The sequence below is a fragment of the Fukomys damarensis genome, unplaced genomic scaffold, assembly GCF_012274545.1.
Source record: "Fukomys damarensis isolate Sample0158 unplaced genomic scaffold, DMR_v1.0_HiC HiC_scaffold_38, whole genome shotgun sequence".
Classification (NCBI taxonomy): domain Eukaryota; kingdom Metazoa; phylum Chordata; class Mammalia; order Rodentia; family Bathyergidae; genus Fukomys; species Fukomys damarensis.
This window is the reverse complement of record NW_022900950.1, coordinates 34,608,171-34,635,174: the sequence shown is the minus strand read 5'-3', so window position 1 is coordinate 34,635,174 and position 27,004 is coordinate 34,608,171. Positions and strand designations below refer to the sequence as shown.

The following is a 27,004-nucleotide window of genomic DNA, read 5'->3' as shown; positions in this document are numbered from 1 at the left end:
ACTTATAATATCACACCTACAGCCGTAGCTCAACCAGCCAGGAAGCTTCATGGCTCCATTTGCTCCCAGGGCATGCCACTTCCTTGGTGTCCCAGGATCTTCTGCTTGGAGCTGGCTCAACAAGTATGGTTAAGAAAGCATCCAGCTTAGTGTCTGGCAAGGCTAAATTGCCTCTATAAGACTGGTTTTTCTTTCCTTTTCCTTTGCCTGTCTACTTGGCATTGATATAGACAGTAGGTCTATCTACTGTGGAAGGAATCACCAGCTTCATTCGATCCTATCCATCCTGCAGCCACCTCCACAGAGCCTCTCACTCTCAGGCCTGGAATAGGACCTGGCCCTGGACCCGATCTTCAGCTTTGCATTTCTCTAATGAATTACTACTACCCTGTTCCCTGAAACCATATAAATATTTCCAACTCACAGTTACCTGCCACTTTCCTCTAAAGAAATAAGAACTGTCACCTGTTGCCAATCAGATCAGATCTATCACAGTGATGCATGGTGAACCCTTTAGAGCTTTCAGTAATAACAAACAGCCAGATGTGGCATGTGTGGCTTAGGTTTGCCACCACTGGACCCTTGACCTTGACTTTCAATGTCTCATCAGTGGGTTCCCTTATTAATTCAATATTTTCATTCCTATGCCCTACATTGGAGCTCTTTCCTCTGGTTCACCCAGCCTCCGTTCCCACTCATCAACTCTACATCTTGCTCACATTATTCCATTCATCTGATACCTTTTCCCCACCCAGGGTTGACATTTCCTTCAGTATGGAGCTGATTCATAAAGATTGCCTCACTGTTCTTTATTGCCACAATGTTCCTTATTTCCTCTGAATGCTTCCAATATTAAAAGTCAAGGTCATGCATCCTATATCATTAGGATTTGTTGTTCTTATTATATTTAAGGACAGATTCAATTGTTCCTAAAACTAACTGCAAGAGATAACTGTCCATCTGATTTTGAGATGAAGAAACTGAGCTTCAGAGGGTAAAGTTTCCCAAAATGGCATTGGGATTTGACTCCAAGCCCACATGCCTTCCTACTTAGAAAATACTATTATTTTTTATCCCCCAAAAATGGTGTGATTGCAAAGATTATTTATTTTGCTATTCTTTTTCAGTGGGCCTAACTAAAATCTGAGCATATATTTATTTGATGAACTCATTGAATTTGGCCTTGGCTTCCAGACTTAATAATACCATGACCACAAATGAGCCAGAAAATTTATGAAAGCAATGATGACCAGGATTATTTGCCCTGGTAAATAACAGATGACAATCAACACCAGGTCAAAGTGACCAGTGATATCCTCCTAATAATTGATTAGCCTCTGGTGATTTCCTCCGTCCATTTCTTCCTTTGGAGAAAAGAAAACTCAGGTAAAACACCTGAGAAGCTCATTGCTATTCTGAAGCCATTTTGCCTCCAACTCTAATTCAAATCATCTCAGGGGTTTTGTTGACATTATCTACTAAGGATTGTAATCCATCTTTCCAATTGGAGAGGGGCATCAGCCTGTCAAACAACACCATTCCCTCCACAGAGATCAGACTGCTTTCCTGACTGCACGGTGAGCACTTGCTACCAGGCCAGCCTCCTGAGCCAGGCCCCTGGGTACAGTCCTAAAGGGTAATATTTACAGTGTTGGATGGCTGAGCACTGTGGAGCTTAATGCAATTGTTAATAAAAGCAGCCTTCATTAAGACAGGGAGCACAGGCAATGTGCCCTTGCTTTTGAGGAAAGGACAACCCAGCACAAGATGGATGTTCCCCCTTGGCTTGGAAATCATGCGGGTCAAGTGCCTTGTCGTGCATTAACAGCCTTTTTAAGTTCCTCTGCAGATTGAGAGGAGCAGCTTAGATAAATGAAGGAAGAGGAATCATGAGATCTGTCTTGGTTGCATAAATGCTGAGACACAGCGGCTGCATTTAAACAGAGCAATTTGCTAAATGAGTGGTTGGCTACTTTCCAGATGGCCAATGTGACACAGGGCTTGGATGAATCCTTTATTCAATCATGCATCTGTCTAGACTAAGACATGAAAGGCCAGGTTAGAGCCACTGCAGCAGCAATAGCAGCAGCAGCAGCAGCAGCAGCAGCAGCAGCAGCAGCAGCAGCAGCAGCAGCTTTGAAACCCTTCCATAAAACATGCTTAGAAGTGCCAACAAGGCAGCTTGGCCAGAGCTCAGCTGGAGTGGGTGTAGTGGCATGGAGTGTGGGAAGCCTCCAGGAAATCCAGCTTCTCAGCTGAATGACTGAGCCAGCTTGGAACAGTATCTCTGCCTCTGTTTGCATCTGCCTGCAGTATCACTTCACATACCCACCAGGTGCATAGGGCAGCCAGGTGATTCAGTAGATGAAGCAGCAGTATAAGGTTAGAGAGCAGGAAAACTGATGCATCCTTTGATGTTTGTAATGTGCACTATGAAATAATTTTAGAGGTGTTTTGTATTGATTTTCCTAGGTTATTTATAAAATTCTTTAGATTAAATATTCTTAGCTTTCAGGCACAACTGACTCCCTTTCTGCATTGTCTTCTCTCTACTCCTTAGACTTAATTCAGTCTTGGCCTAAGGTCTTCACAAGCCATGATATCCTGAGGATACTGGCTATAGATGCTAGGGGTAGACCAGATGACCACTCCATTCTGGGGTCTCATGGTCCAGAAAATACAAATACTGACTGAAACTAGATCAGGTACAATGGGGCCAGTGGAGGGCATTTGGCCCAAATCTAACAAAATGGGCTACCAGACAACTTCATTGGGCTCTAATGGGACATACGGAAAAGGTAACCCGGTTGACTGGTTTTACTCTACTGAATGGTACTCCCAGCCTATTTTACTTTCATTATTGCAATAAAAAGGTTTTTGGGGTGAAGATTTACTTCTGGTCTTCAGCAGCCCTTGAAATCTCTGCTCAGGGAGCAGCTCCATTCTACCCCATGCTGAACCCCACTGGGCAGGTAAAGGCCCACCGACCTCCACACTGAGCAGCACTTTCCATTCACTTCTGACTCAGGAGGAAAAATTTGATCCAATGAATCAGCAGCAGCACTTCCTGTAAGGTTCTGAGGAAAACTAGTTTGTTTAGGAAGAATTCTGAAGTACTTTACTTATGGCAATTTCTGTCTACAGAGATTGGAAAAATTTGAGGTCTGCTCTGTGTCAATACACCAAAGCATTCTCACCAATACTTTCCTGTCCTGGAAGTTTCCTATCATCAGAGTGAAGTTGCCCCAGTCAGCCTAAAATAAATGAATTACCTGAAAAGGGCTGTCCCGAAGAGAGTGTCTTTGTGATATTAGCCCCTCACCTGCCTCACTCCTTCTGTGGCTATTCTGAGTCTGGATTCCTCATCCGAACCACTAGGCACAGAATATAATTTAAGAAACTGTTCAACTCTCTCAAAGGTGGTACATACCATGACTAGCACCATTCTACGTGTACTGGTGAAAATCTGATCTGGCTCAGACTTTGTCATGGAAATCTTGGTGGCAAGAGTCTAGGCCATGTAAAGAAAATTATTCTAATCTATAGGTATGCTATAAGAGGAGAAAATTCATCAAACTCTAGGATTTGTTCAAGTCCTGGCAATGGAGAAATGGCTCAGAGAATGTAAAAATGCTATGCCTTCTTAAGAAAAAGCTTTCTTAAAGTACTAAATGTAACATTGATTAATATTATTGAAAGATCTTTAAATGTATGATCCTGGTCTTGGTGCAACAATCTATAGATGTTGTGGAGATTATTTCTCATCAAAGAAACCTTGGTAGTAGGGTAATGAACAAGGTTCCCCAGTCTTTGTTAGCAGCTCACAAGTGTGTCTTCCCTTGTGCTGAGTAGGACTGAGTCCCTGATTCTAGAGATACACGATGCAATCGTTCTAAAACATCCCCACCAATGTTATGTGTTCGTAGGTAGGGATTTCAAAAAGTGATTGGGTGACAAGGACTCTAACTTCATCTGTGGATTAATCCATTGGTGATATCATAATTTGAGGGCATTACTGGGAGACAATGGACAGAAGGGAGTGGGTTACTGAAGTGTGCCCTTGGAGATTATATTTTTTTCCCTACCCTTTCTTCTGTAGCCCTTTCCCTCTTGCTCTGCTTTCTGGCTGTCATAAGGTGAGCAGCTCTCCTCCACCATGTCTCTCCACCATGATATTAGGCCTCACCTCAGGCCCTTGGAGCCTGCCAACCATTAACTCAAACCATAAGCCAAAATACATTTTTTCTCTTTTAAATTGGTTTTCTCAGGTATCTTGTCACAGGGATGGAAAGCTGACCAAAACACATGACGATCAAGTCTTGCAAATTATGCAAACCCTGAAAGCTGCCAAAGAACAATTAAGTGACAGATTAGGTGACGGCAGGCAGAGCTGTTGCTTCTGCCACATAAACAATCTACTCCTCTCTCACACACAACCTGAGGTTGTGCTAAATGGAAACCTGAGCTCTTTAATGTTATATTCACTTCAAGCCTTTCCCTATCCATATATATGTATATATGATTTTTAAAATGAGTATCAAATGAGGCCTTAAATACTGTTTGAAAATGTCGTGACTTTTTAACATTTACATGTAGCTCCACAGAGTCACTCTTGATTGACATTTTGTTCCATTTCAGGGCTGTTAATTAGGAACCACAGATACTAGCGAGAAAGATGAAAGCAGCAGAAGCTGCAAACTATTCCTGAAATAAAACGCAACCCTGATTCGCCCAGATCCTGAGGGCAACAGTACGTATACTGTCTCATTCACTTGGAGCCCACTAGGGGGCAGTAGATGATCAGATCTCCACAGCGCGTGCTTTAACGACGGTTGCTATATATACACCTGAAGTGTGGCAAGCCCTTTACACAAAGTGAGCAGAACAGCAGCGGTGACAGGTGTAGGGAGCAGCCCGTTATTGCTACCAGCACGGTCTGTCAGGAGGAGAAAGTGAAATGAATCATTTGCATTCTTACCAGTGAACCTGCATTCTAATGAACAGGCAATGTCGCGGGCCCTGCCTTGCTCTCCTGGCTGGCGTCTGCAGGAGGGAACTAACTAGCCTGGACCGCAGCCAGGACGAGACAGCGCTAGGCAGCCCCATTTACGGGAGCTGGTAACCACGGGGTACGGTGGACCCTCTGCCACCTCGTTTCTTCTCCAGCCTTCTCTGCCGGGATTCCAGCCTGGAGGCTGAGTGGCCCACATCCAGGTCGTCATTGAGGTCACATGCTGTGTGCATGGCGTCCCCTAGAGCTGGCAGTGCGTGGACCTTTCCCTCACTCCCCACGTGGGCTGCGGCCTGAAGTAAGGGAGGGGTATTAGCTCTCTCTCCTGGGCTTCTCAGGCTTAAAAACATGTGCTCTAAACAGCTTTAGGGAAAGAGAAGAGGCAACACCTGAATGAAATGAGAAAGCAGGACCAGGTAGAGATCAAGATTTTCGTGCCCCTTTCTTAGCCTCTTTCTTTCCTCCTTGAAGAATATGGTGTCCTCCAGTCCCTGCCCTGTCCAGATCTGCTCTCCAGAAGAGCCTTAAGCTATTGAACCCCTGTGTTTCTATTGTGTTTACATCACTCTATCTACTCTCCCAGGGAATTTAAGCCTTATTTCTTTTTTTTTTCTCATTGAGTTTATTGGCACATTTTAGGTATACAGTACAGTTACATTCATTATTGGGAATCTTGTACCTTTACATGAAGCCTTATTTCTAACTATAAAGCAAAATACAGAGAAAAGATTCCTCCCACTCTGGCCTGGTGAATATGAACCTTTGCTGCAAGTCAGAGCAAGTTCGTGCTGCCATTTTTCCCTGCACTCAGACTATGATGCTTTCAGGGTGATTCTTCCACTCCTGGGCTCATTTCTCCACACATTTATTTACCTGGACCGTTTCCCTTGTTGATTTGCAAATCAATAAAGCCAAGGAGTGACTGCACACATTCAGCTCAACTTGCTCGAATTCATATCCCAGCTCTGCCACCTCCTTGGGCAGCTTGTATAATTGTTTTGTGTCTCAGTTTCCCCATACTCACAAATGGTAGTGATGATCCACCTTGTGGAAGTGTGGTGAGATGAAGAGACAGGGCTAAGAGCACCAGGCACTCAAGCGAGCTTTGCACACACATTTCCTGTGAGAGTTTTTGTTATCACACTGCATTTCCTTGTCTGTTTTCCGTCTTGTTCATCTCAGCTTGGAGACACAGATGCTCCTGTCCTGAACCCCCCGACACACCACGCACATGCATTTGCTACTCTCCTGGAAAGGACAGCAGATGACCTTTTGGTCCGTGACACCACATGCCTACCTGGTCATCACCATAGACGAGCAGGCACTTGTCAGGATCCACAGAGCTGAAACAAACAAATAAACAAACAAAAAAATAAACACAAAACACTTTCTTCAGACAAGACATCAAAAGCAACAATCTGAGGATGGAAGGAGGCTCTAAAAAGTGTCCTTTATGCCACACCCTATTTATAGAATAATTGTAGAAATAGACACCTGGGGACTTTGCCTACACCAGAAGTGATTTCCAGTTCTCTTCCTTTAATACTCTACTTCCACTGTGAAAATTCATGATTAAAAGAAGGAGTTTATGTTAAAACCAGTGCAGAAGCTAAGAGGGACTATGAGGAGATGTCCGGACCATGCGCTTTCTGTGAAATACTCTGCCAGCCTGGCAGGGAGGAAATACTATCTTACCAGCCTGGAGAAGGGAAGGGGACTTCCCTGAAGTGGGAAGATGAGGGGTTGGAGGGAGAGCAGCTTCCCAAATCCAGAGTATGAGGCTGACAGTAAGTATCTTCCTCTTAGGCCAGGTCTTTGGCGGGCTGGGGGTGGGGGTTACTGCAATCCCCTACTTTGGTTCCAACGGTTTGGGTGTCACTGGCTTGTGCCATATCCAGAGCTGGAGGAGTAATTTCCCTGATGGAGTGGAGACTTGAGCATGGTAGGACTGGCAGCAGGGCAGAGGTGGCAGGCAGAAGGGACAATGAGGAGGAGGAGGGAGAGTGGGAAGGTATTGAGCAGTGTGACTTTTCCCAGTGACCTCTTAAACCCCTCAGTACTGTGTGGGAAAATCACAAAATGCTTGTTTTGGTTAGATTTCTCATCAAAAACCAGTGAAGGGACTGTGAGGGTGCCAGAGGTGGAGCCCCGCCAGGATCTGGGAATTATCAACATGACAACCACAGAGCTGTTGGACACTGTGCAGCTACATTAAATTCGATGACTAGTTTGTCAGTTGACATCAGACATGTTTATTGCTCTTTTATTTTCAAAAACAGGAAGACTCTACCAGAGACATTTTTTTCATGGCTCAGTATTTGAATCTGTATCTCTTAAGCACCTTAATTATAGTTATCTAACAGATATTACCAAGCCTATAATAGATATTTTTTCCCTCTTTTCTAGAATCTAGGAAGTTCAAAGAGAAAGATGCTGTTTGTGTCTAAAAACTGTTTAAAGGTATTATAGATTATATTTTGCTCAATGATTTTTATTTTCCTATATATGTATATTTTGTCTCCATAAATATGTATATGTGATCTTTTAATTCATTCTCTATGCATTGCTGTACACGTCAAAATCTTCTTTTAGATAATGTCTTTCAGGATTATAAATAAACACATTTTGCCTGTCCTGGAAGTCCTTACACCTTGATCTTGTACATATGGTGATGTTGTTCAATTTTTTTTCAGATAGTTCCTCAAGTAGTAAAATCTGTTCACTTCTAGCTTTAAACCTGTGTCTTGGCAAAGGATTTTTTCTACCCCTATTGTTATTAAGGTGTTCTCCTCTATTTTCTTCTAGTATCTATTTTAAAATTATTTAGGTCTTTGCTCTACCTAGAATTTGTTGTATACATTGTATGATGTACGGACTTAAGTTTTCCCTAAATAAATATCCAACAATTATTTGTTAGACCATTCCCCAGCATTTGAAACATCCGTGTCCTCAGATACACTTTTCTGTGTAGACAGAGGACTGCCACTGCACAAACTTCACATTCCTCTCTGTACCAGTATTTCACTGCATTTGTTTCCTCTACTTTAACAGCACAGTGTGACATCTAGAATTCAAGTCCTCCCTCATTTTTTTTCTTTCAATATTTTCTTGGCCATTATCACATATTCGCTCTTTCAAATGAACATTAGAATTGACTTTTTACGCTCTAAAACAATCTCATTGAGATTCTGATTAGACATTGAATATGGCATTTAATTTTGGGACATCCACATAACACTGAATTTTCCTATCCAGACACAGATGATTTCTATTTAGTTGGGATCTCCTTTATGCCTTCAGAAAGGTTGTTAATGCTACTTCTGGGTGTATTTAATAAGTTGCCAGTCACTATTTTCTTCAGAGACAGCAGTGAGAAAGATGGCAAAGAGTTGAATTCCTGGTGGCCAGGAAGTTGCATCATGAAGCAGTATTCCTCTGCAGATCAGACAGCACTTTTCCTAACAAAGACTCGATCCATGTAAGACATTCATAAGCTAGAAAAACAAATAAGCACACATGTTCCTTAAGAAGAATAAAGTTTGAAGCCCTCTGACAAGCAAAAGGGAAAAAAAGGCCTATTATGAGCCAAAAATATCTTCATATCTTGTATGTCATATTTTTACAGAAGATTTTAAATGGAGAATTTGGCTTCTTGCATGCTGTCATTCTCTTTGATACTATCTTTTCCATAATTCTTGGTTATTTTAGTATCAATTGTAAATACTCCATCTAGTCTACTGCTTTCTCTTTCCCTTAACTTCATGCCTCCCAATGCTCTTGGATTCACCAAGTGTCAGCCATGCACTGCCAAGGTCATGCATGTCCTTCATTTTGTCATTTATAATAACTGGAATAATCTCCATCCCACACTGAATCTCAGTTTCAGATGCTGTTCCTCCAGTCTTTCCAGTTTATTCACTCCATTTTCAGATCTAACAGTGGGGTATGCAATCTCTGGGTTCTGATACATATGCACTGTCTCTGATGCTTCTGTGCCTTATTTTCCTTTTAGCCTGTTTAAAATCCATGGCCAATTATAACCACTTCTTTTATCTGCCCTCAACTCCCTGTTCTCTCTCATTTTCATTCTTGCATGGTAAAACACCACCTCAGGTTAGGCTTGACTTAACTTTTCACCTACTGCCCACCTGCCTCCATGTGACAAACCCCACAACTGTGCCAAGTGGTCTGACTTCAAATTCATAAACACAAACCATGAATAAGTTCTTTGTACCTCCTGGCAGCTGTCCCTTATCTTTCCAAGACTATTTCTTCTTTTCTCTGTGGATCCCTAACACTTCATCCTTGACCCTCATTCTCATATGAGAGCTTCCTAGTCATTGAGAAAAATTTTCAAATAAGACCTAACCAGACCTTATCACCTGTGCACACACACAGATGTCCCTGGACCACTTTTTAGCCTCCACTGGGGCCCCTCCTCATGAAACACCCATGCTCTTCCCTGAAACCAGCTTCTTGTGCACGGAGCCCACTCCTTCTGCCCAACTAAGGCTTAGAATCTCTCCTTTTTCCCTTTTGCATACTCAAATTTGCAAGTTTTACTGGACTATTCCCATCAGCCCACAAGCATGCTGTTTCTCCCACTGGGGAAAAGAAAATAATTTGTCTTGATTTTCTTTCCTCTCCAACCATCACCTCACTTTACCCTTCCTTCTATAGTGAAGCGACTGGATAGAGGGCTTCATACCACTACCCTCATTTCTCTCTTCTTATTGTGTTCTGATGGTGTTCTCTTGGAGCTTTTTCTCTCACCTCCATAGAACTTGCCTTACTACTCAGCAGTCACCACCATGCTGTTAAAGCCAAAGGAAAAGCTTGATCCTCATCTTTTGACTTTTCTTGACACTGATGTACCTGGACAGAGAGGGTGAGGAACAGGTGCTCAGGTCCAGAATATATCCTTCCAGCTTATGCCCCCAGTAACCTACTTCTTCCAGCCTGACCCTAACCTTTAACAGCACATTAATGGATTAATCCATTTATGCCAGCACCTTATGATCTAATCGCTTTCCTAGAGCCTCACCTATGAACACATGACCTTCTTGGGAGACATTTTTGATCCATCTCTGTGCTATTAGTTCTGACTCCTCCTAATGCACACACGCTGGCCATCCTGCATTTTGGATGCCCTTACCTGGTTCTTCTTTGTCGCTAGCATCTGTTACTTTTTAACATTCTACATGATCGTGTTTTATGAAAAAGGTTATTGTCCAGGAGAGAGAAACCAGGGTGGCAGGTGCTCTTGCCCTTTTTCTTTACTAATGTATCCAAGTGCTGAAGACAGTGTCAGGCCATACCTGGATCTTTGTTGCTGACAAAGTGCACACCTCTAGACCACCATGTACACTGCTTACATGTGCAAGGTTTGCCCCACCACATGGTGTCCGGACTTGCATGGAAGCTGTGTGGGCCATGGCCACGCTTTGCTCCAGTTCCCACTGCAGTGCCCCATGTGAGCTCCACCCCCACCCCCAATACCTGCCTGCTGTCTGGTCCTTCCTGTGCTACGTGTTCCCCTTAATCCTCACTCTCTTACACGCTACTTTAAAAATTTTTCATCATGTTCCTGTATCTTTCCACTCCGACGTGAGCTTCCTGAGAGTCCAGTGTTCATCTGTTTCTTCCACTGTCTCATCCCCAGCTTTGGAGGCAGTGCCTGCATATGTTCCAGGAGGGGACTTGCTTACAAATCACTCTGTATGAAGTTCTCTGTTTACAGTGTGTCCTGATCAACCTGTGTGACAGTTCTTCATCACTGTGAATTTCTCCTAGATGACATCAGCACAAATCATCACGTATTCTGTTGCGCTCAGATTCCTCAGGGAAGCCGCCATTCACTTTTGACCGCTTGGCCTCCATGCTCCTTGCTATGACCAGCCTCAGCCATCGTCACAGCCAGTTCTTGAGACCAATAGGGCTCTTTCTCAGGCCCAGTATTCCCACTGCACTTAACACTTCAACATACATCGTCATGGCATTCTTGGTTTTTGAGCCCTATGGCCACGCAGCCAAACTCAGGGATGCTGCTTCATACACTTAGAGCTTTGCTTCCAGTTGGACAAATGTGGTGTCTAACACAGTGTCTGGAACAGTTTGAGCATGGCTCCAAATCCATCTATCCTTCCTTCTACAAATATTGATTGAATGTATCTATGTGCCCAGCGCTGTTCTAGGCCTTTGGGGTATAACAGATTAGTCCCTTAATATCATGGCACTAATATTCTAATGGAAGGAGGCACATAAATAAATAACCAAATACCATATGTGATGTGTCAGATGAGGAAAAGACTACGGAGATAAACAACACAGGGCATGTCTATAAGGGGTTTTCAGTCTGGGGTGGGTAGACGTGGAGTTTCGTCATGGAGGGTGGTAGGCGAAGGCCTCTGGGAGCTGGGCACATGGGGTGACCACACAGGTTCCACATTCCTGGAGGAAGTAATGGTGAGCACAAAGCCCTGAGGCGTCAGTGTGCATGGAGTGTTCAAAGAACAGCAATGAGGCCAGTGCCCTGGAGTGGAGAGAGTGAGGGCAGAGGGGCAAAGATAGCACTGTGGAAGAAGAATAAAGGGGGAAAGTTTTCTGGATAAAGATTAGATAAAGGAGAGGAGCTGTGAGGGACTGAGAGCACCAGCAGTGGGTACCCAGGTCCAGCCTCCCTAAACAGTTGATGGGGGTGGGCATTGAGTGCCCACAGGGAAGTGGCTACAGCAGCTCAGGGCAAACAATGCCATGAGAAGCTGTGTGCAGCCTTGGGCTTGAGGACATGCAGGGTCTGAAAACCCTGAGCAACAGTTTGCGTCTTAAAAGTTGCTCAAAGGCTCCAGTGTTAGTGGCATGGTTCCCAAGGTAAGGAGTTCGGAGGTGGTAGAACTTTCAAGAACTGTGGCCTAGTCGGGGGGTCCTTCAGCACTGGGACAAGGGGGTTGTGGGGCCCCTGTCTCTGTCTCTCTCTGTGCACCTTGGCTTATGATGTAATCATTTTGCTCTGCCACACACTTCCTTCGTGATGTTCTGCCTTACCACAGGCCCAAAACAATACCGCCAACTGCTTGTTCACGGTCCAGGGCCTCGACAACTTTCAGGTTTACCTGAAAAAGTAAGCTCTTTCCCTGTATAAATCGATCACTTCAGTATTTTGTTATGGAGATGGAAAGATGACAACATTTCCTCTGTGGGGCAATGAGCATGATAAGATTGCATTTACCAAAGGGGCCGAGAAGAGTGCTGTAGTATCAGTGAGGAAACCCCTGGAATGATTGATACTACAGCAGGTTGTGGGAGCTCAAGATAGGAATGAACTTGAGTTTTGGAAAATGAAATAAATTCTATTTACTGCATATATGGAGCTATGGACTGAGATTCACATTTGCTCCAGTTTTCTAAGTACATTAAAATAAGGCATAACATACGGCGGTTGCATTCCTGGCTTGTCTTTTAGGAATCGTTAGCTACCGGATACTGACATGTTTTCCTCACAACAAAACCATTTCTTAAAAAAGTGGGAAGAATGGTTTGAAGTGAAGATTTTCTGCTCACCCTAAAAGGAGTCTCCTTCAATCCTGCTTCAAAGTGTGAAAAAAATCCCAGAAAAGCATCCATCTCGAGTAAGAGAGCCCAGAAATTATTCATATTGCTCTATGGCTCTAGCAAGAAATCAGATTTTGTGAATTCAGGCATCTGAAACATTTCACGGGGCAGCACACATAGGCAATAACAATGTAAAAGGACCAAGCTTGTCAAAAAGGCTGTCTGATTTCTTTCTAGGATATTAGGAAGCCCAATGTAAAACTGATATTTCTTCTTACTACTGGAATTTTTCATCTCTAGATAATCTGTGTGTTTTAATATCAGTAAAGGAAGTAAAGGAGACCAACTCATTTGGGAGTGAAGGATAATAAAGGGGAGTGTTACCTAACTAGCTTGAAATGTCAATAATTCATGACAGCATTCATTACATCCAATAACCTGAAGTTTCCATATAGCGCCTAGGAAAGGATCCCAGTCCTGAGGCAAACTCAGCACACAGCCCTGAGGCAAAGGAGGGGGCTGAGAAACTAAAAATACTTGGTGATGTTTGGACTGGCTCCAGATTCTGTTTCTCTGAACCTTTTTAAATTGCAGAGCATTATGATAAGTGAGTAAATTTCTGACAAATCTTGGTATTTTAAATCCTAATGATCTCACCGTCTCTATATTGGAATAGCCTTTGATTTTTCAAAGAACCTTTCTTCTTTTTTTCTCTATGAAATGTAGTAGGATAAAAAAATAGAACAAGTCTTGTTTCCCCCCTTTAAAATGGAGGAAATCATTGACTCCCAGTTATAAAAGGTGATGGGGAGATTGAGATTGATGGCAATGTCTACAAAGAGCACATTGGTTCTTTTTTTTTAAGATATGAAAGAAAAAGACAAGTCAGATTATAGCTCACACTGAAATATCTCTAGTTATTAATGTTGCTTCTTCTCTAGCCTTCAATCTTTCAGAAATAAAGTAAATGGATCATCAATATTTTTTTTGTTTTGTTTTTTAGTGTGTACTTGATTTGAACCAAATTAATTTTTCTAAGGCATCGAAGGGTACCCAGCATCCTGTCACTTATGTGAGAAGGCTTTTCTGGTACATCATGGGGATTGCTACATCTTGAGAGAGTCAGCTAGTGTCTCAATGTCCACTTGGATAGCAACCAAAGAAAAATAGAGATACTGATCACTTTTGCAACTCACAGAAGCTGGGAATGCATGCAGACCACATGAAAAGCATTGGTTCACAGAAAGTCATTGATGCCCTGGGATGGTTGTTGAGCATGGCATAATCAAATCTGCCTAGAGTTCATGGGCTCAGTTGCAAAGAGAGACTAGAAATGGTGAGGCGACAATTAGCATTGTGAAAAATGATGAGGGCCCACATGTTACAGAAATGAGGGGACAAAAGGAATAAGATCTAGTCAGTGATTGGAAGTGGAAAGTGAGGAAGAAAGGAGGCTGCTCTAGAAAAATGATGAAATGAAGGCTAACCTAGCTTATCCACATAGGAAACATAGGTAAGCTGCAGAATTTGGTGGGAGATGCAGTTGTGTTTTGACCTTTGGGTTTGAAAGGGCTCCTGGGCATTGAAAAGGATATGAGTTTGAAGCATGGCCAAAGCCATGAAAATGAGCCATACTACTTAGAGAATTTTTTACAAGGAGGAAGCCTAAGATGCACAGAGGAGAAGCAGCTGGAGTAGGAGTAGAGAGACAGATCTATTGCTAAAATCAGGGAAGAGAAACAGTGTCAGAGTTGGATGTAATGAGGAAAGAGTTTGCCCTTCAGAGGTTGTTGTCTTAGTCCCAGGAGGAGACAGTGCTGTTGTAAAGTAATGGACTAGGGTGAGAAGCTGTGATATCTCAAATGTGTGGCCCCAGGACATGTTACACTTCAAGTTCATTCTCTTGGTGAGGTTACTGGGGATTTGAGGACAGAAGAGAATGTGAAACTATTGACTCAACTCAAGGGACAGTGGGCACACTTGAATTTGAAACAGGTGCCAGGTGTGGTTGTGTGTTTTCCTCCAGCAGCTCATCTCAGGCTTTTCTTCATTTTCTTAAGTGTACACTTACTCAACCTCTGACCTCCAGGATGTTGAGTGGGCACAGAAAGCTCCCTATACTCTTGTCACATGGTACTGAAGCCTGCACTATGATAAAAAGGCACTGCTAGAGAGGCCAAGAAGATCCTTAGGAAGGCCAAGGGGTATAGCACAGGAGCTACTGAGGTCCTCTCCTCTCTATTGGCCCTTCTGTTAGTGTGATAGATATAGTATTGGAGAGGGGATGAGGGAAGAATTGCAAATAAAAAAAATCTTAAAGATGCAATTCTTTGGCTCCTGACTAGGCAAGGGTTCTGTGAACACCCGGACTCAAATGTCCTCTCTTCCTTCTCTCTCAACCTTTTCAGCCAGTGACCAGCCCAGAGCCTCTTACAAAGCTCTACAATCACTTCTTCACTACCCCATCAACCTCTGTTTGCTACCTCTAGCATTTCTCTGAGTAGTCATCATCATAATCACCAGCATTTACAAAGTACATACTATGTGCCAGTCACTACTTAAAAAGCTTGGATGTGTGTTCATTTGTTAGTTCATTAAAAAAAAAAAAAAAAAAAACTAATTTTACAGCTAAAGAACTTGAGGCCCTTGAATATCCATAATCCCTTCCTTATTGGTTTCTCTGAGTTCAGAATAACCCATCCTTCATTTCTCCATGAAAGTGAGTCTCCTTAAACATTTTTTAAAAAAATCTGATTGGTGCTTATGATGCAGAGCAAAGTACCTAGCAGGGCAGAGATGACCCTTCATTAGCAAACCCCTGATTGTCTTGTCTGATCCTCCCTATCTCTCTCCTTCAAAAAATCATTTCATTCCAAACTCTGTCATCTTCTCCAAATTATTCATTGTCTCCCTCCCCAAATCCCTGCTCAGTACTTTCATGTTCTAGAATGTTCCGCAGTCCCCAGGTCTATTCTCCACCCTTGTCTGCTAGCTCAAAAGTGACTCTCCTGGGAGGGCTTTGCTCTCAGCCCTCCCACCTCCCCATCTAGTCTCTAGCTGGCTCTCAGTCCCCACCTGTAAAGGGGGGTCAGCTTGCCTGCCTCCTCTCAAGCGTGAAAACATTACAAGAAAGCAGTGTTTTGTATATCTATATTTTAAAGTTCATTTCATGAAGAAGTAGGATTGAAGATACAAATATCCTTTTGTATAGAACAGAACAAGACTGCCTCTAATTTAGGAAGTGAAGCCAATCTCTGTTGTTTTACTGATATATTGTCTTAACAAAAGGCTCTACATTTTCAAGATTTTTTTTTTTGTTGTTGTTTAAGAAAACCTCTGGAGTAGGTTGATGTCATGTCTTCTAGTAAAAAAATTATTTTTTGTGGTTGCTAGTTTATTTTAATATTCAAAGAGAGTAGGTAGTGTCTTGTGCTGGGTTAGCAGACAAATTAGCAATAGGTCAGACTGGGATAAAAATTCCTTGTTAGTGCATTTAGTTGCTTTGTCTAAAAAAGAGCCATTGAATATTCGCTATGATCCAAAGACGTTATTAGGCAGGTATAATTCTCATTCACCGTATACATTTCTGGACTGGAGGGGTAGCTCAGTAGGGGAGCATTTGCCCAGCATGCTAGAGACCCAGGGTTTGATTCCAGGCATTGAAAAAAAAAAAGATGTCTTATCTTTGTGTTTTATATTTGTATGTAAAATTGTTCAGGCTAAGGAATACCTCAAAGTGTGTCTACAGTGATGCAAAAGCAACAAAACAGAAGTTGTATTATATTTGAAATCATATATTAGAGGTAATGATAGAGTGGGCACTGTATATGGTAATTAGTTTACTATGTGCTCCCACAAATGCACTCAGACACCATGAGTAATGTTCCCTAAAGTGCTCTGTCCCTGTAACTAGCTATCATTGTGCTTACCCAAACTCAACTTTACCAGGATATTAAAATAAATACCACGTTGGTTCTGCTACTGCTTTAACTGATTGGGCCTTGGTGTGAGAAGAGGTAGGGAGATGAAATGGAGCTAAAATGCAAAGTTTATGCTCTGATGCTTAGCTGGAAATCAGTAAACAGCCAGATAGCCTTGAGTGAGGTTTGGGGCTGACATAGGGACACAACCCCCAGTCCCTTCTGACACACACACACATGCCCAGGCTGTGGGGTTGTAATGGGTTATAAAGTGCTGTTTTGGGGGCCAGGGATTCAGCTCAGTGGTTCTGCCACTTGCCTCACAAGTGCAAGGATCAAGTTTGATCCCCCCCCAAAAAAAGATTTTAAAAAAAGTGCTGTTTTGAACTGTTTTGTTGTTGTTGTTGAAGATGTGTGGAAATTAAACACCAGCAGGAGAGAGAGAGAGAGAGAGAGAGAGAGACAGACAGAGAGAGAGACAGACAGACAAAGAGAGAAGAGGAGAGGGAGGAAGAAAGAAAGCAAGAAAGCAAGAAAGCAAGAAAGAAAGAAAGAAAGAAAGAAAGAAAGAAAGAAAGAAAGAAAGAAAAGAAAAGAAAGAAAGAAAGAAAGGGGAGGGAGGGGCAGGAGGGAGAAAACTGGTCTCTGCTTCAGAGGCACAGAGAATCATCTGGAACCTCACCTCCCAGTCTCTTGGGAAGTCTCTTGAGAGGATGCCAAGACACAGAGGAGGGACTCGCAGAGAATGACATCACTAACAGATGCTGCCAATGGCTGATTGGGCTGGTGTGCAGCCAATGCCACTGGCTCCATCCCAGAAAACTTCCTCAGCAACACAGGTGATGTGGTTTGCGCACGACCCAAGTCAGCAAAGACTCACCATTTGCACTGAATGCTCATGCTCCCCCCATTCATAGGATGAAGCCTTAGCAGTTAATGTGACAGTGTCTGGGTTAGGTGACAGGGCCTTGGGTTAGGTGAGGTTGTGAGGGTAAGACCCTTATGTGACAGGATTAATGTTCTCAAAAGAAGCTCCAGAGAATAACTCTCTTTCTGCCCTCACAAACCAAGGAAAGGCCATGGGAGCACACAGGGAGAAAGCAACACTGTCTGAAAACCAGAAACAGAACTGACAACCACCTTGATCTTGGGCTTCCAACCTCTAGAACTGTGGGAAAAAAAAATTTCTATGTTGAATGAAGCTGCTCAGTCTGTAGTATTTTGTTATGGGTGCCTGAGTGGACTAAGATATTCAACAAACTGTACTTTTACCCAAATTAAATGTCCTGTGTGTCCAGCCTCTGGCTCCCTAGTCCATAGTAAAGAATAAAGACCCAGCTTTCTGTTCCAGGAGTAGTGGAGGCAGCACAGGGTCCCCATGACTTCCAAGGACCACAATCTCCCTAGAACTAATTAGTACAGAGGGCTCTCTGGCCTGCTTTTCTTTTCAGAGCTCATGTAATCATGATCAGAATGGAAATCAGCTTTCATAAATCTCTTTTCTGAGTGCCACTCAACTAACAGACAAGTATTATCTCAGTTAATACACCCAACACCCCAGTAATATTATTTGTATTACACCAGTTTTACTGACAAGCAAGCTGGAGAAAGAGTTCAGACAACTCCAAACAGGATTTGATCTCAGAATCTAAGCCTTTATTGTCTATTTACTTAAAAACAAAAACCTAAATTGTTATGTGCCATGTACTGGTTAGACTTAGACTGCAGAATAAAGCAGAAGCCATTCCTGCCCTCCTGGCCAGTGGACAAGACAGCCAATAGTCACAGAATCCACCATCTGTTTGCATAGGCTGTGCTACTTAGAATACAGGGAAGGAAGGAGGTCAGTGAGGATGTAGATTTCTTAAAGAGGTTAAGAAAGGACCATCAGAGGAATTTACCTGGAGGTCTGACCAGAAGGGCTAATGAGGTGTTTCAGGCAGTGGGCAAAGGCCCCAAGACAGTAAAGAACTGCGTGGTTTTGAGGAGATAAACAAGTCAGAGAAAGACTGGACAAGGAGGACTCCGAGTAGCTCTGAGGACAGGTAAAGTGAGGGAGGTTCCTGCCCTTACAGCGTATGTGGACTAGAAAGAGAGGGAGTTTTGTGTGGGGAGTGCCTGTAGCTGAGTGCTATATTTAGGAGCTTTATCTACAACAGGAGTTTCATCTTTGCTGCAGCCCAGTGAGGCAAGTCTTATTCTTTCCGTTTTGCAGATGAAACTCCTGAGGTTGAGAATAAAGACATGGTCCCCAGAGGCCTCTTGCCCTGGTCCCCAGGGATGAAAGGGTGGCTGAAATATAAGACCCACCCCTCAGGCTCCAGGCCTCCATTGTCTACTCCTCCACCCCGCCTTCTCCAGTACCCTGGGCTGCAGGAGGAGCTTGGTTACCCTGGGATGGGTCTGACCTGTTGCACACAGGCAGGCAGGGGCAGCCTGCCCAGCACAGTGGAGCTGAATTCCGTGCTACTGAATTATCCCAGATAGGATTTCTTTCTTCTCTCCACAGGGCTGTCCTGAAAGCATTGATAACATACTTCGATTTCAGGAAAAACCTGCAAGGCAGGTTCAGCAAAAGGCAATTTCCCTCCGACTCAACTTGCCAGCTGCACAGGCTGCGAGGGTAGGCGCCATTAGCGTTGAGAAGGACTGGAACACCCCTCTGGCCCTGGTGGAGGATTGGAGCTCAGGTGGAGGGGAATAGCTGCCTATGGGTGGGGAAGGCAGGCCCCTTCAGGCAGCTCCTGTGCAAGCAAGAGGGGGAGCCCTCTGCCTGGAAAAGAGTACAGAGGGCGGAGTAGCGGGACCAGCATCTCTCCCATGCTTTTGATCTATGAGAACCTGAAAACTTTGCTTTTCAATCCCTTTCTTCTAACCTATTGACTTTTTTTTTCTATTTTTCAGTATACTAAATGATTGCTAGAAGAAGGATGAATGAAGATATTGTACTCAAAATTTAGGGTGGCTACAGAGACTTCTATGTTATAATGAGAAGATAAAGGAGTATGGAAAAAGGGTAAATGCAAAATGAAACTGGGCATTTCTTTTAGTAATTCCACAAATATTCTTGAGCACCTACTATGTTCCACTCAGTATGTAGGTACCGGAGAATAGATAGCAAAGCCTGAGGTGTTGGTGCTACCTGAGTTACTCAGGGCTTGCACACCTGTGGCCAGTGTATAGGACAAACAAAGCTAAATGCTAGGGAAACTCCTGGGGTGGGAGGGATGCTTGCTTCTGGGTAAGAAGAAGATTCAGGGGAATCTTCAGGGAGTAACATTTGAGCCATAAAGAATGACAGAATTCCAGCAAGAGCCACCCACTCTGTAAGACTGTGAGATCTCTTGGGGGCCAGGGCCTATGCATATGTTTATCCCCAAATCTGCAATGTGGGCCCATAGTTGGGGCTCAGTAAACATCAAGAGAAGGATGGGGAGAGGAAGGAAGCACCAGGAATAGGGCCTGAGACATGCTAAAGAATCTCTGCCTTAGGCTGATGTTTCTGTGGCTTGAAGATGCAGTGAGGTTGAGTCTGGGAAGGTGGAGAGGACTCGGATGTCCTTTGCTTTGGTCTCAATATGGTTTGTCCCCCTCACAACTCATATTGGCACTTAGTCTCCAGCACAGCAGCACTGGGAGGTGGGGACTAGCAAGGGGTGTTTGGGTCATGGAGATGAAAGCCTTTCTTCCAGGATACTGGTGCAGCTGTCCCAAGAGCCAAGTGTTATAAAACAAGTTCACTACTGGTGTTTTACCTCTTCTGCATATGAGCTCTTCCCTTCTCCTCCCTTTCATGAGTTGACGAAGCACAAGACTCTCACCAGAAGCTAAAGAGGAGCACTATGGTTTCGGACTTTATAGTCCTAAGAACTGTGAGCCAGAATTAAATTACAGAAAATGGACTAAGTACACAGTCCAAAAGCTATAATTGGACAGGGAGTTGGCAAACATTAAGAAATAATGCTATCAGAATTGTTCCAGGAAAATTAATTCAGCCACATTTAAGATACAGACTGATGATCTCACAACTTTAAAAATACTTTTAACCTCTGGCTTCCCTCTCCCTTTTAGATGTAGGAGGGTCCTTCGTTGCTGGGCAGATCTGTGCCATGTGACACAGTCATGACATGTGCTGTTGGGGCCATAACATTTAGAGTTGCCAAGAGGAGGGCGCCATGTCAGGTGAGAGCTGCCCCGGGCTGCCCTTCTTACCAGTAGTCCAGTTTCAGAGGAACAGCTTCCAGGCTGCCAATCTGACAGTAAGGCTCCAAGTTAGAAAGCTCATACAGCTGCAGTTCACGGCTTCTGTCCAAAAAGCAAGCACACTGGGAGTAAACTTAATTTCCCACTTCATCTCCGTAGAGCTGTTTTATATTTCACAGATCCTACAAAGCGGCAGCCCCTGAGCAGTGAAAAGCCTGCCCTTCAGGACACATCCTCCAGCTGAGCTTCAGACTTCTCTCTGAGCTCCTGACATCTGGGGCTTCTCCTCAGCCTGGTGCTAATCCCGGCCCCAGGTGCTAATCCTGGCCCCGGAGCTGTTCCCTCTCCACGAGAACGGGCACAGGTTTCAAGCCCCTGGGCTCTGGATCCCAGAAGTGGGGGATTAAGTTCCCAGTTTACCAATTAATTCCCTCATCTGAAAATGGAATCAAAACAGTTCCCATTTTGAAGAAGGGTTCTGAAGATTCATTGAGATGAGGTATAAGGAAGTGATTCATCCCATGCCCCAGGACTTGCCAAGTTCTCAAAACTGTGAGCGAATGTTTGATGCTGATAATGTAGAGATGACCAGACCTACCAAGCTGCGGAGTGACGGCCTCTTCCTCTACAATAAAGGGTTCGTCATTTGTTCCCTTCATGACCTATACCCCTGACCCCTCCTTTCCCACCTTAGGAGGTCTACCTTGAGCCAGTTGAGAGAGGAACAATTCCCTGGGTGGGAAAAAAGCAACACAGTGCTTCCATTTGCTCATACTGAATTTACCAAGGTTTCTCTAAATACCGCAACCACTGCCTTTTCTCCTTCATGTTAAATGTCTTTTTTTTTTCCAGCTTCTTTTCCACCTGTTGTGCAGCTCAGTTGTTCCCTGCCTCTCAGTAGTGTGTGCTGCACCTCGTCTTCCCATCTGCCAGCTCAGAGACTCCACAAGCTGTTGTATCAGTCTCGGAACTTCTGTGCATCTGACACACATGGTAGGGCTACTTAGCCTATTTTCAAAATTCAAGTTGGGAAAGTCATTACGTTAAGTGAAAAAATCCAAACACACAGAAACAGGAACTACATACATGTTCTCACGAATTTATGGAGGCTCAAAAAAGTTCTCATAGAACAGCCTGGAGCTGTGACTGGGGTGGGGGGCGGGGGCAGTGTTAGTGAGAGGCGCCAAAACACACGCAGACAGGAGAAATCTGGGCTGCTTTCCTATAGAACAGCAGCATAACTATTGGTTAAAGCAATCTATGATATATTTCAAAATGATTAGAGAAGTACAAAATTCCCACATGTAAAAATGATTAAAGTTTAATGATTACTCAAGGTAAGTGATAACTGATTTGATCACTACATATTGTAAATGAGTATTAAATTATCATAATGTATCCCATAAAGATGTTCAAATATGTCTTGATGTAAAGTTGAAATAATAAAAATAAATCAAATTGGGCCAAATTTATAAATCCAAATGTGTTGCTTTTTAGTGATGTTAAAATATTGAGTGCATATTGATTAAACAATGTATTTATATAGAAAGATTATTAAACTGAATATGAAATAAATTATATTTAATAAGATGATCTGGATGGTTTGAAGATAGATTGAGTATCTGTTGGTTAAAGCAGTTAAGGCCTAGAAAGCAAGGGATTTCTGGGAAGAGGTGAAAAGAGGCAAACCTTGGGCACGGGCTGTCCTGCCCCTTTCTGTGGCCACCCCCCAAGAGCCCTGAGGTAAACACTTCCTCAGCTTCAGTGTACCTGGACCACAGTTCACATTTCTGCGGTGTTGATCTTTTTTTTTTTTTTTTCCCTTTTTGGTTTGAAGATAGATTGAGTATCTGTTGGTTAAAGCAGTTAAGGCCTAGAAAGCAAGGGATTTCTGGGAAGAGGTGAAAAGAGGCAAACCTTGGGCACGGGCTGTCCTGCCCCTTTCTGTGGCCACCCCCCAAGAGCCCTGAGGTAAACACTTCCTCAGCTTCAGTGTACCTGGACCACAGTTCACATTTCTGCGGTGTTGATCTTTTTTTTTTTTTGCTTCACCTTTGAAATTTTCTTAAACTTCTTTCCCCCCAAGCCTTATTCCTGTGTCATGGCCTACACTGAGGTCCATCAGGCAGGGCCCAGGAAATATCAACATTTTTAGGATCTCCCTTCCCAGTATGAGACCTGCTCTTCTGAGGCACGTGGGCACTGAGTACTGTTCAATCTTTATACTCTGGATCGACTTTTAAAAATTATTTATTACTTAGTTTTTGAATCAGTCTTGAGCATTCGAGATAATAAAATATTACTACTTAAATAATGTTTTTAAGCTAAAATAAGCGGTGCTAAAAAAAGAATTGAGACTTCCGTTTTTCTCATCTAGCCCATTCCTTTGCTCTTGAAGTACTTGTCAAAGCAGGGTTCCCATCTGTGTTTGAAGCAATAACACCTAACTGCCTTAGGCCAAGCAAAGCAGTAACTTGGGGTAGTGAATTGGCCTAACCAATGATCTCCAGTGTTCTGTTTCGAAGAGTCCAAGGCTTTATCATCATACCACAAACATGAATGTTTGAATAAACTCAGGCATGAAAGCAGGTCTCATAACACTGACTGCTTACTTCCCATTGATGAACTTCAGGCACTCACCCAGTCCCAATGATCAGTTTGTTGTACTGTGGCATGCTGACAACATCTGTCACCCACCGGGGCTTCTGGCTGATGGACTTGCCCTAGAGAGTTGAAGGGGGGAACCAGCAAACACATATCCTTTAAATGAGAGGACAGTTTCAGATTCGAGCCATTCTTAGCCATAGCACGCATATTAGCATTATACAGTTTTCTTTGATTTTCTCTTTCCAGGAGGAAGAGCTTGTTCCATAGGCTGGAAGAGCCAACTTTCTTCCTTTCACAGTTAGGGCTTACTCTGTAGCCTGAGAGGTTTAGGGGTAACTTGTCATGTAGACTGTGTTTCCTGAGAATAGAGCCTGGGTTCTGTATCCCCAGTATCCAGCACAGGCTTTGGATCATGAAGGAACTCAACTACTTGCTGAATGAAATAATAAAAGAGCTAAGCATGGTTGTGCACCCTATAATCCCAGCTACTCTGGAAGTTGGGGTAGGCAGATTGCAAATTTTAGGCCAATCTGGGACATTTAGCAAGATACTATTTGAAAATTAAAAAATAAAAAGAACTGAGCATGTAGGTGGGTGGTCTCTGGGTAAATCCCCGGTACTGCTGAAAGGGAGTGGAGGAGGAGGGAGGATGGAGAAGGAGAGGAGAAGGAGGAAGAAGGAGAAGAGGAGGGAAAAGGGGAGAAAGAGGGGGAGAAGAAGGGGGAGGATGAAGAGCGAAGGGAAGGGAAGGGAAGGGAAAATATATATCCTGAAGTGGGTTGGACATTGTAACTCTTAAATGTACTACCCAAATTCATTTTGCTTTCTGACTTTCTGACTGTGATTCATTAGGTTCTTCGAAGAGAAATCCTAACATATCTGCCTAACTGATACAACCACGAGTGAGGGAGAAAAAGAAAAATTCTGTTCCATTTGTCATTCATTAAGACATATGATAAATTACATAACAGAATCACAGGCAATTCATCACTTCATCTGATGTTAGAAGCAAAAATGAAGCATTATCTTGTACTACATGTAGTGCTCGTATTTTATTTGCATTCCATAGCCTAACAAAATGCAATATGAATATATTATATTCAAGGGCACAATTTATGTAATCATGCCACTTAAGGAGTAGTTTAAAATAGCAAATAAAATCAAACTGTAGCACTCAGCATCCTTATCAAATGAAAATCACATACAAAAATCCACTTTTTCCTTTTCAGCTTCAGCTGCAGGGACCAGAAATAAATAGCTCCATCTTCTCTGATCATGATTAAGGTGTCATCAGGCACGGAAAGAATGCGTAGCACGGGACCCCCACGTGACAGCCTCCGCAGCACAGCAGGCGACAGGAAGGACACCTCTTTCTGTCGGGCCAAAGCCTTGGCTTGCTTCAAATACTCCAGCTGCAGATACGTGCATAAGCCATCCTGGAGAATAAAGGTCAATTCATTAAATATCCACTGTCTTTCTGGTTTTCAAAATTTCCCTTTCTCATTAGAGAACAGATCCCCTTTCTCGGATGTAACAAATGTTAGTACATGAACTTTGTTGCCAGAATTGTGGGTAATAACTGTGGCAAGCCTGCTCAGCGGGTCCTGCAGTCTGTTTCCCAGCTGCCATCTTACTTTTGCTTTCCCTTTTCCTTTAAAGGTGATGATGATGATGATGATGATGATGATGATGATGATGATGATGATGGCAATGAGAACAACAACAATGGCGGCAATGATGATCACTGTTAGAGTGCACCATGTTTCACGTAGTATGGGTCTTCATCTCATTTCTCATCATTCCTAAGGAGGTTATGGTCCATTGCTCACCCATTTTACAAACTGGGAAACTCAAGCTTCAAAAGAAGTTAAATGGGCTGCCTAAGATCTAACAACCAACCAATGGCCATCCAGAGACTTGTGATATCATTGAATTCATTCTGAAGTTCCTACATAGCAGGACATATGCCTTGTTTTGAATCTTAGCGGTGATGTAAGAAGCACTTTCTTCTTCTTTGCCTTGGAATCCTGAATATTCCTTTTCAAATCCTATGGCAGTGAGGGCAGTGGCATTTTATTTGGTTGGAGAATTGGCCAAAAGTCTGAATACAGGTGACCTATTTCTCAATTTGTCATTTTTGAACTTAATTTATCCCAGAACAATGGAAGGACACTGACAGATATGATGGCCAGAAAACAGGTATCTCAGCTCTTTGGTATTACACAACCAAAACCGGATAACATTAACAGGGATGATGATAATACTTGCTGAGAATTTATTGTGTGACAGCCTTAGTTCTAAACATTTTATATGTGTTCACTGTTTCATTATCACCATGTATCATTACCTACACTGTTTTCCTGGTTTTTCAGAAAAGTGGTGGATGTGGCCCTCCATCTTTGGTTTTCAAATTCCTTTCACGGAACTTGCCTTAGTTACTGAACTCCCTAATTAAACTACTCCAACTATAGCCTGCCATTACACAAATTTGAAAATTGTGAACAGTCATGTTCTCTTGGTTCAGCTTCAGGTTGACAGAAGTACCAAGGGGCAAAGAGTACTCCAAAGGGCCAGACATGAAACTCAATATGTTATGCACATTTCTTAGTAACTGCAAATTGGATTCACAAGATATAATTCAACTTACCCATTGAATTTTACCCACTGCTTCATAGTCTATTTTCATGAAAAGTTGTTCTATCTGTTCGATATTCTAAAGAGGAAAAAATAAGGATAATAATTAATAAAAGAAATAATTTTATGGCTTCTCAGGGATGTACAGGGTAAATTGCTTAGTACAAATGGTAATGGATTTCTATCCTGTTCTTTTATCAGTGTGACTTGCACATTATCCCTCAATGTGTATAAAAGGCATTGTACTGGCTCTTATCTGTGGACTTCTGCAAATGCTGTTGTCTCAGTCTCACCTTCCTTTCTATCCTTCATAGTGTGATTATCTATGTCCTGCAATGTTCAGTGTAAAGCTGACCCAGCTGGAGGCCTCCCTGACTGCCTCATCTGGTCAGACATTCCCAAAGCACATGTGTGTGCTTTGATCACATCTCTGCATTCCCTGGCACGGAGACCACATCCTGATTGGCTTTATACCACAGGGGTCAAGACAAAGCCGCTCCCTGTGGATACTGAATGAATGAATGAGAGACTAAGGGAATGAGTCAGTAACTATGCAGCGAGCATTCTAAAACTACAGGATAATAAACTGCTTTGGTTTAAGAGAGCTGGGATACTGGGAAAACACATAAAAAAATCTGTCCATTTAAAACATTCTTAAAATGTAATTAAAAGTGTACCAACAAAGAAAAGCCTAGGTCCTGATGGACTCACTGCTGAATTTTATAAGACATTTGGAGAAGAACTACTGCCACTACTCTCTAAACTTTTCAATGAAATTGAAAGGGAAGCAATACTTCCAAATTCATTCCTGGAAGCAGTATCACTTTCATTCCCAAACCAGGGAAACACACAACTAAAAAAGAGAACTACAGGCCAATCTCCTTAATGAATATAGATGCAAAAAGCCTTAATAAGATACTAGCAAAGAGAATACAGAGGATTATTAAGAAGATCATCCATCCTGACCAAGTCGGATTTATTTCAGAGATGCAAGGATGGTTCAACATGCATAAGTCAATAAACGTAATACAGGCGATCACCCGGCGGCGTGCGCGCGAGCTCCCGGCCTGCGCGGGAG

The 27,004-nt window shown here is 43.0% G+C and overlaps 1 protein-coding gene across 1 annotated transcript in view; it reads right to left on the bottom strand.

The window, feature by feature from the left end:
• Positions 1-27,004, bottom strand: part of LOC104862195 — a 149,939-nt gene that overhangs the window by 85,594 nt on the left and 37,341 nt on the right. Inside the window, exons 6-11 of the mRNA XM_010623960.1 lie at positions 25,940-26,005; positions 24,498-24,728; positions 23,326-23,408; positions 20,695-20,787; positions 6,309-6,354; positions 5,111-5,304 (exon numbers count right to left, since the gene is read on the bottom strand). Of these exons, the coding sequence (XP_010622262.1) occupies positions 5,111-5,304; positions 6,309-6,354; positions 20,695-20,787; positions 23,326-23,408; positions 24,498-24,728; positions 25,940-26,005 (713 nt within the window). The remainder of the gene's footprint in view (positions 1-5,110; positions 5,305-6,308; positions 6,355-20,694; positions 20,788-23,325; positions 23,409-24,497; positions 24,729-25,939; positions 26,006-27,004) is intronic.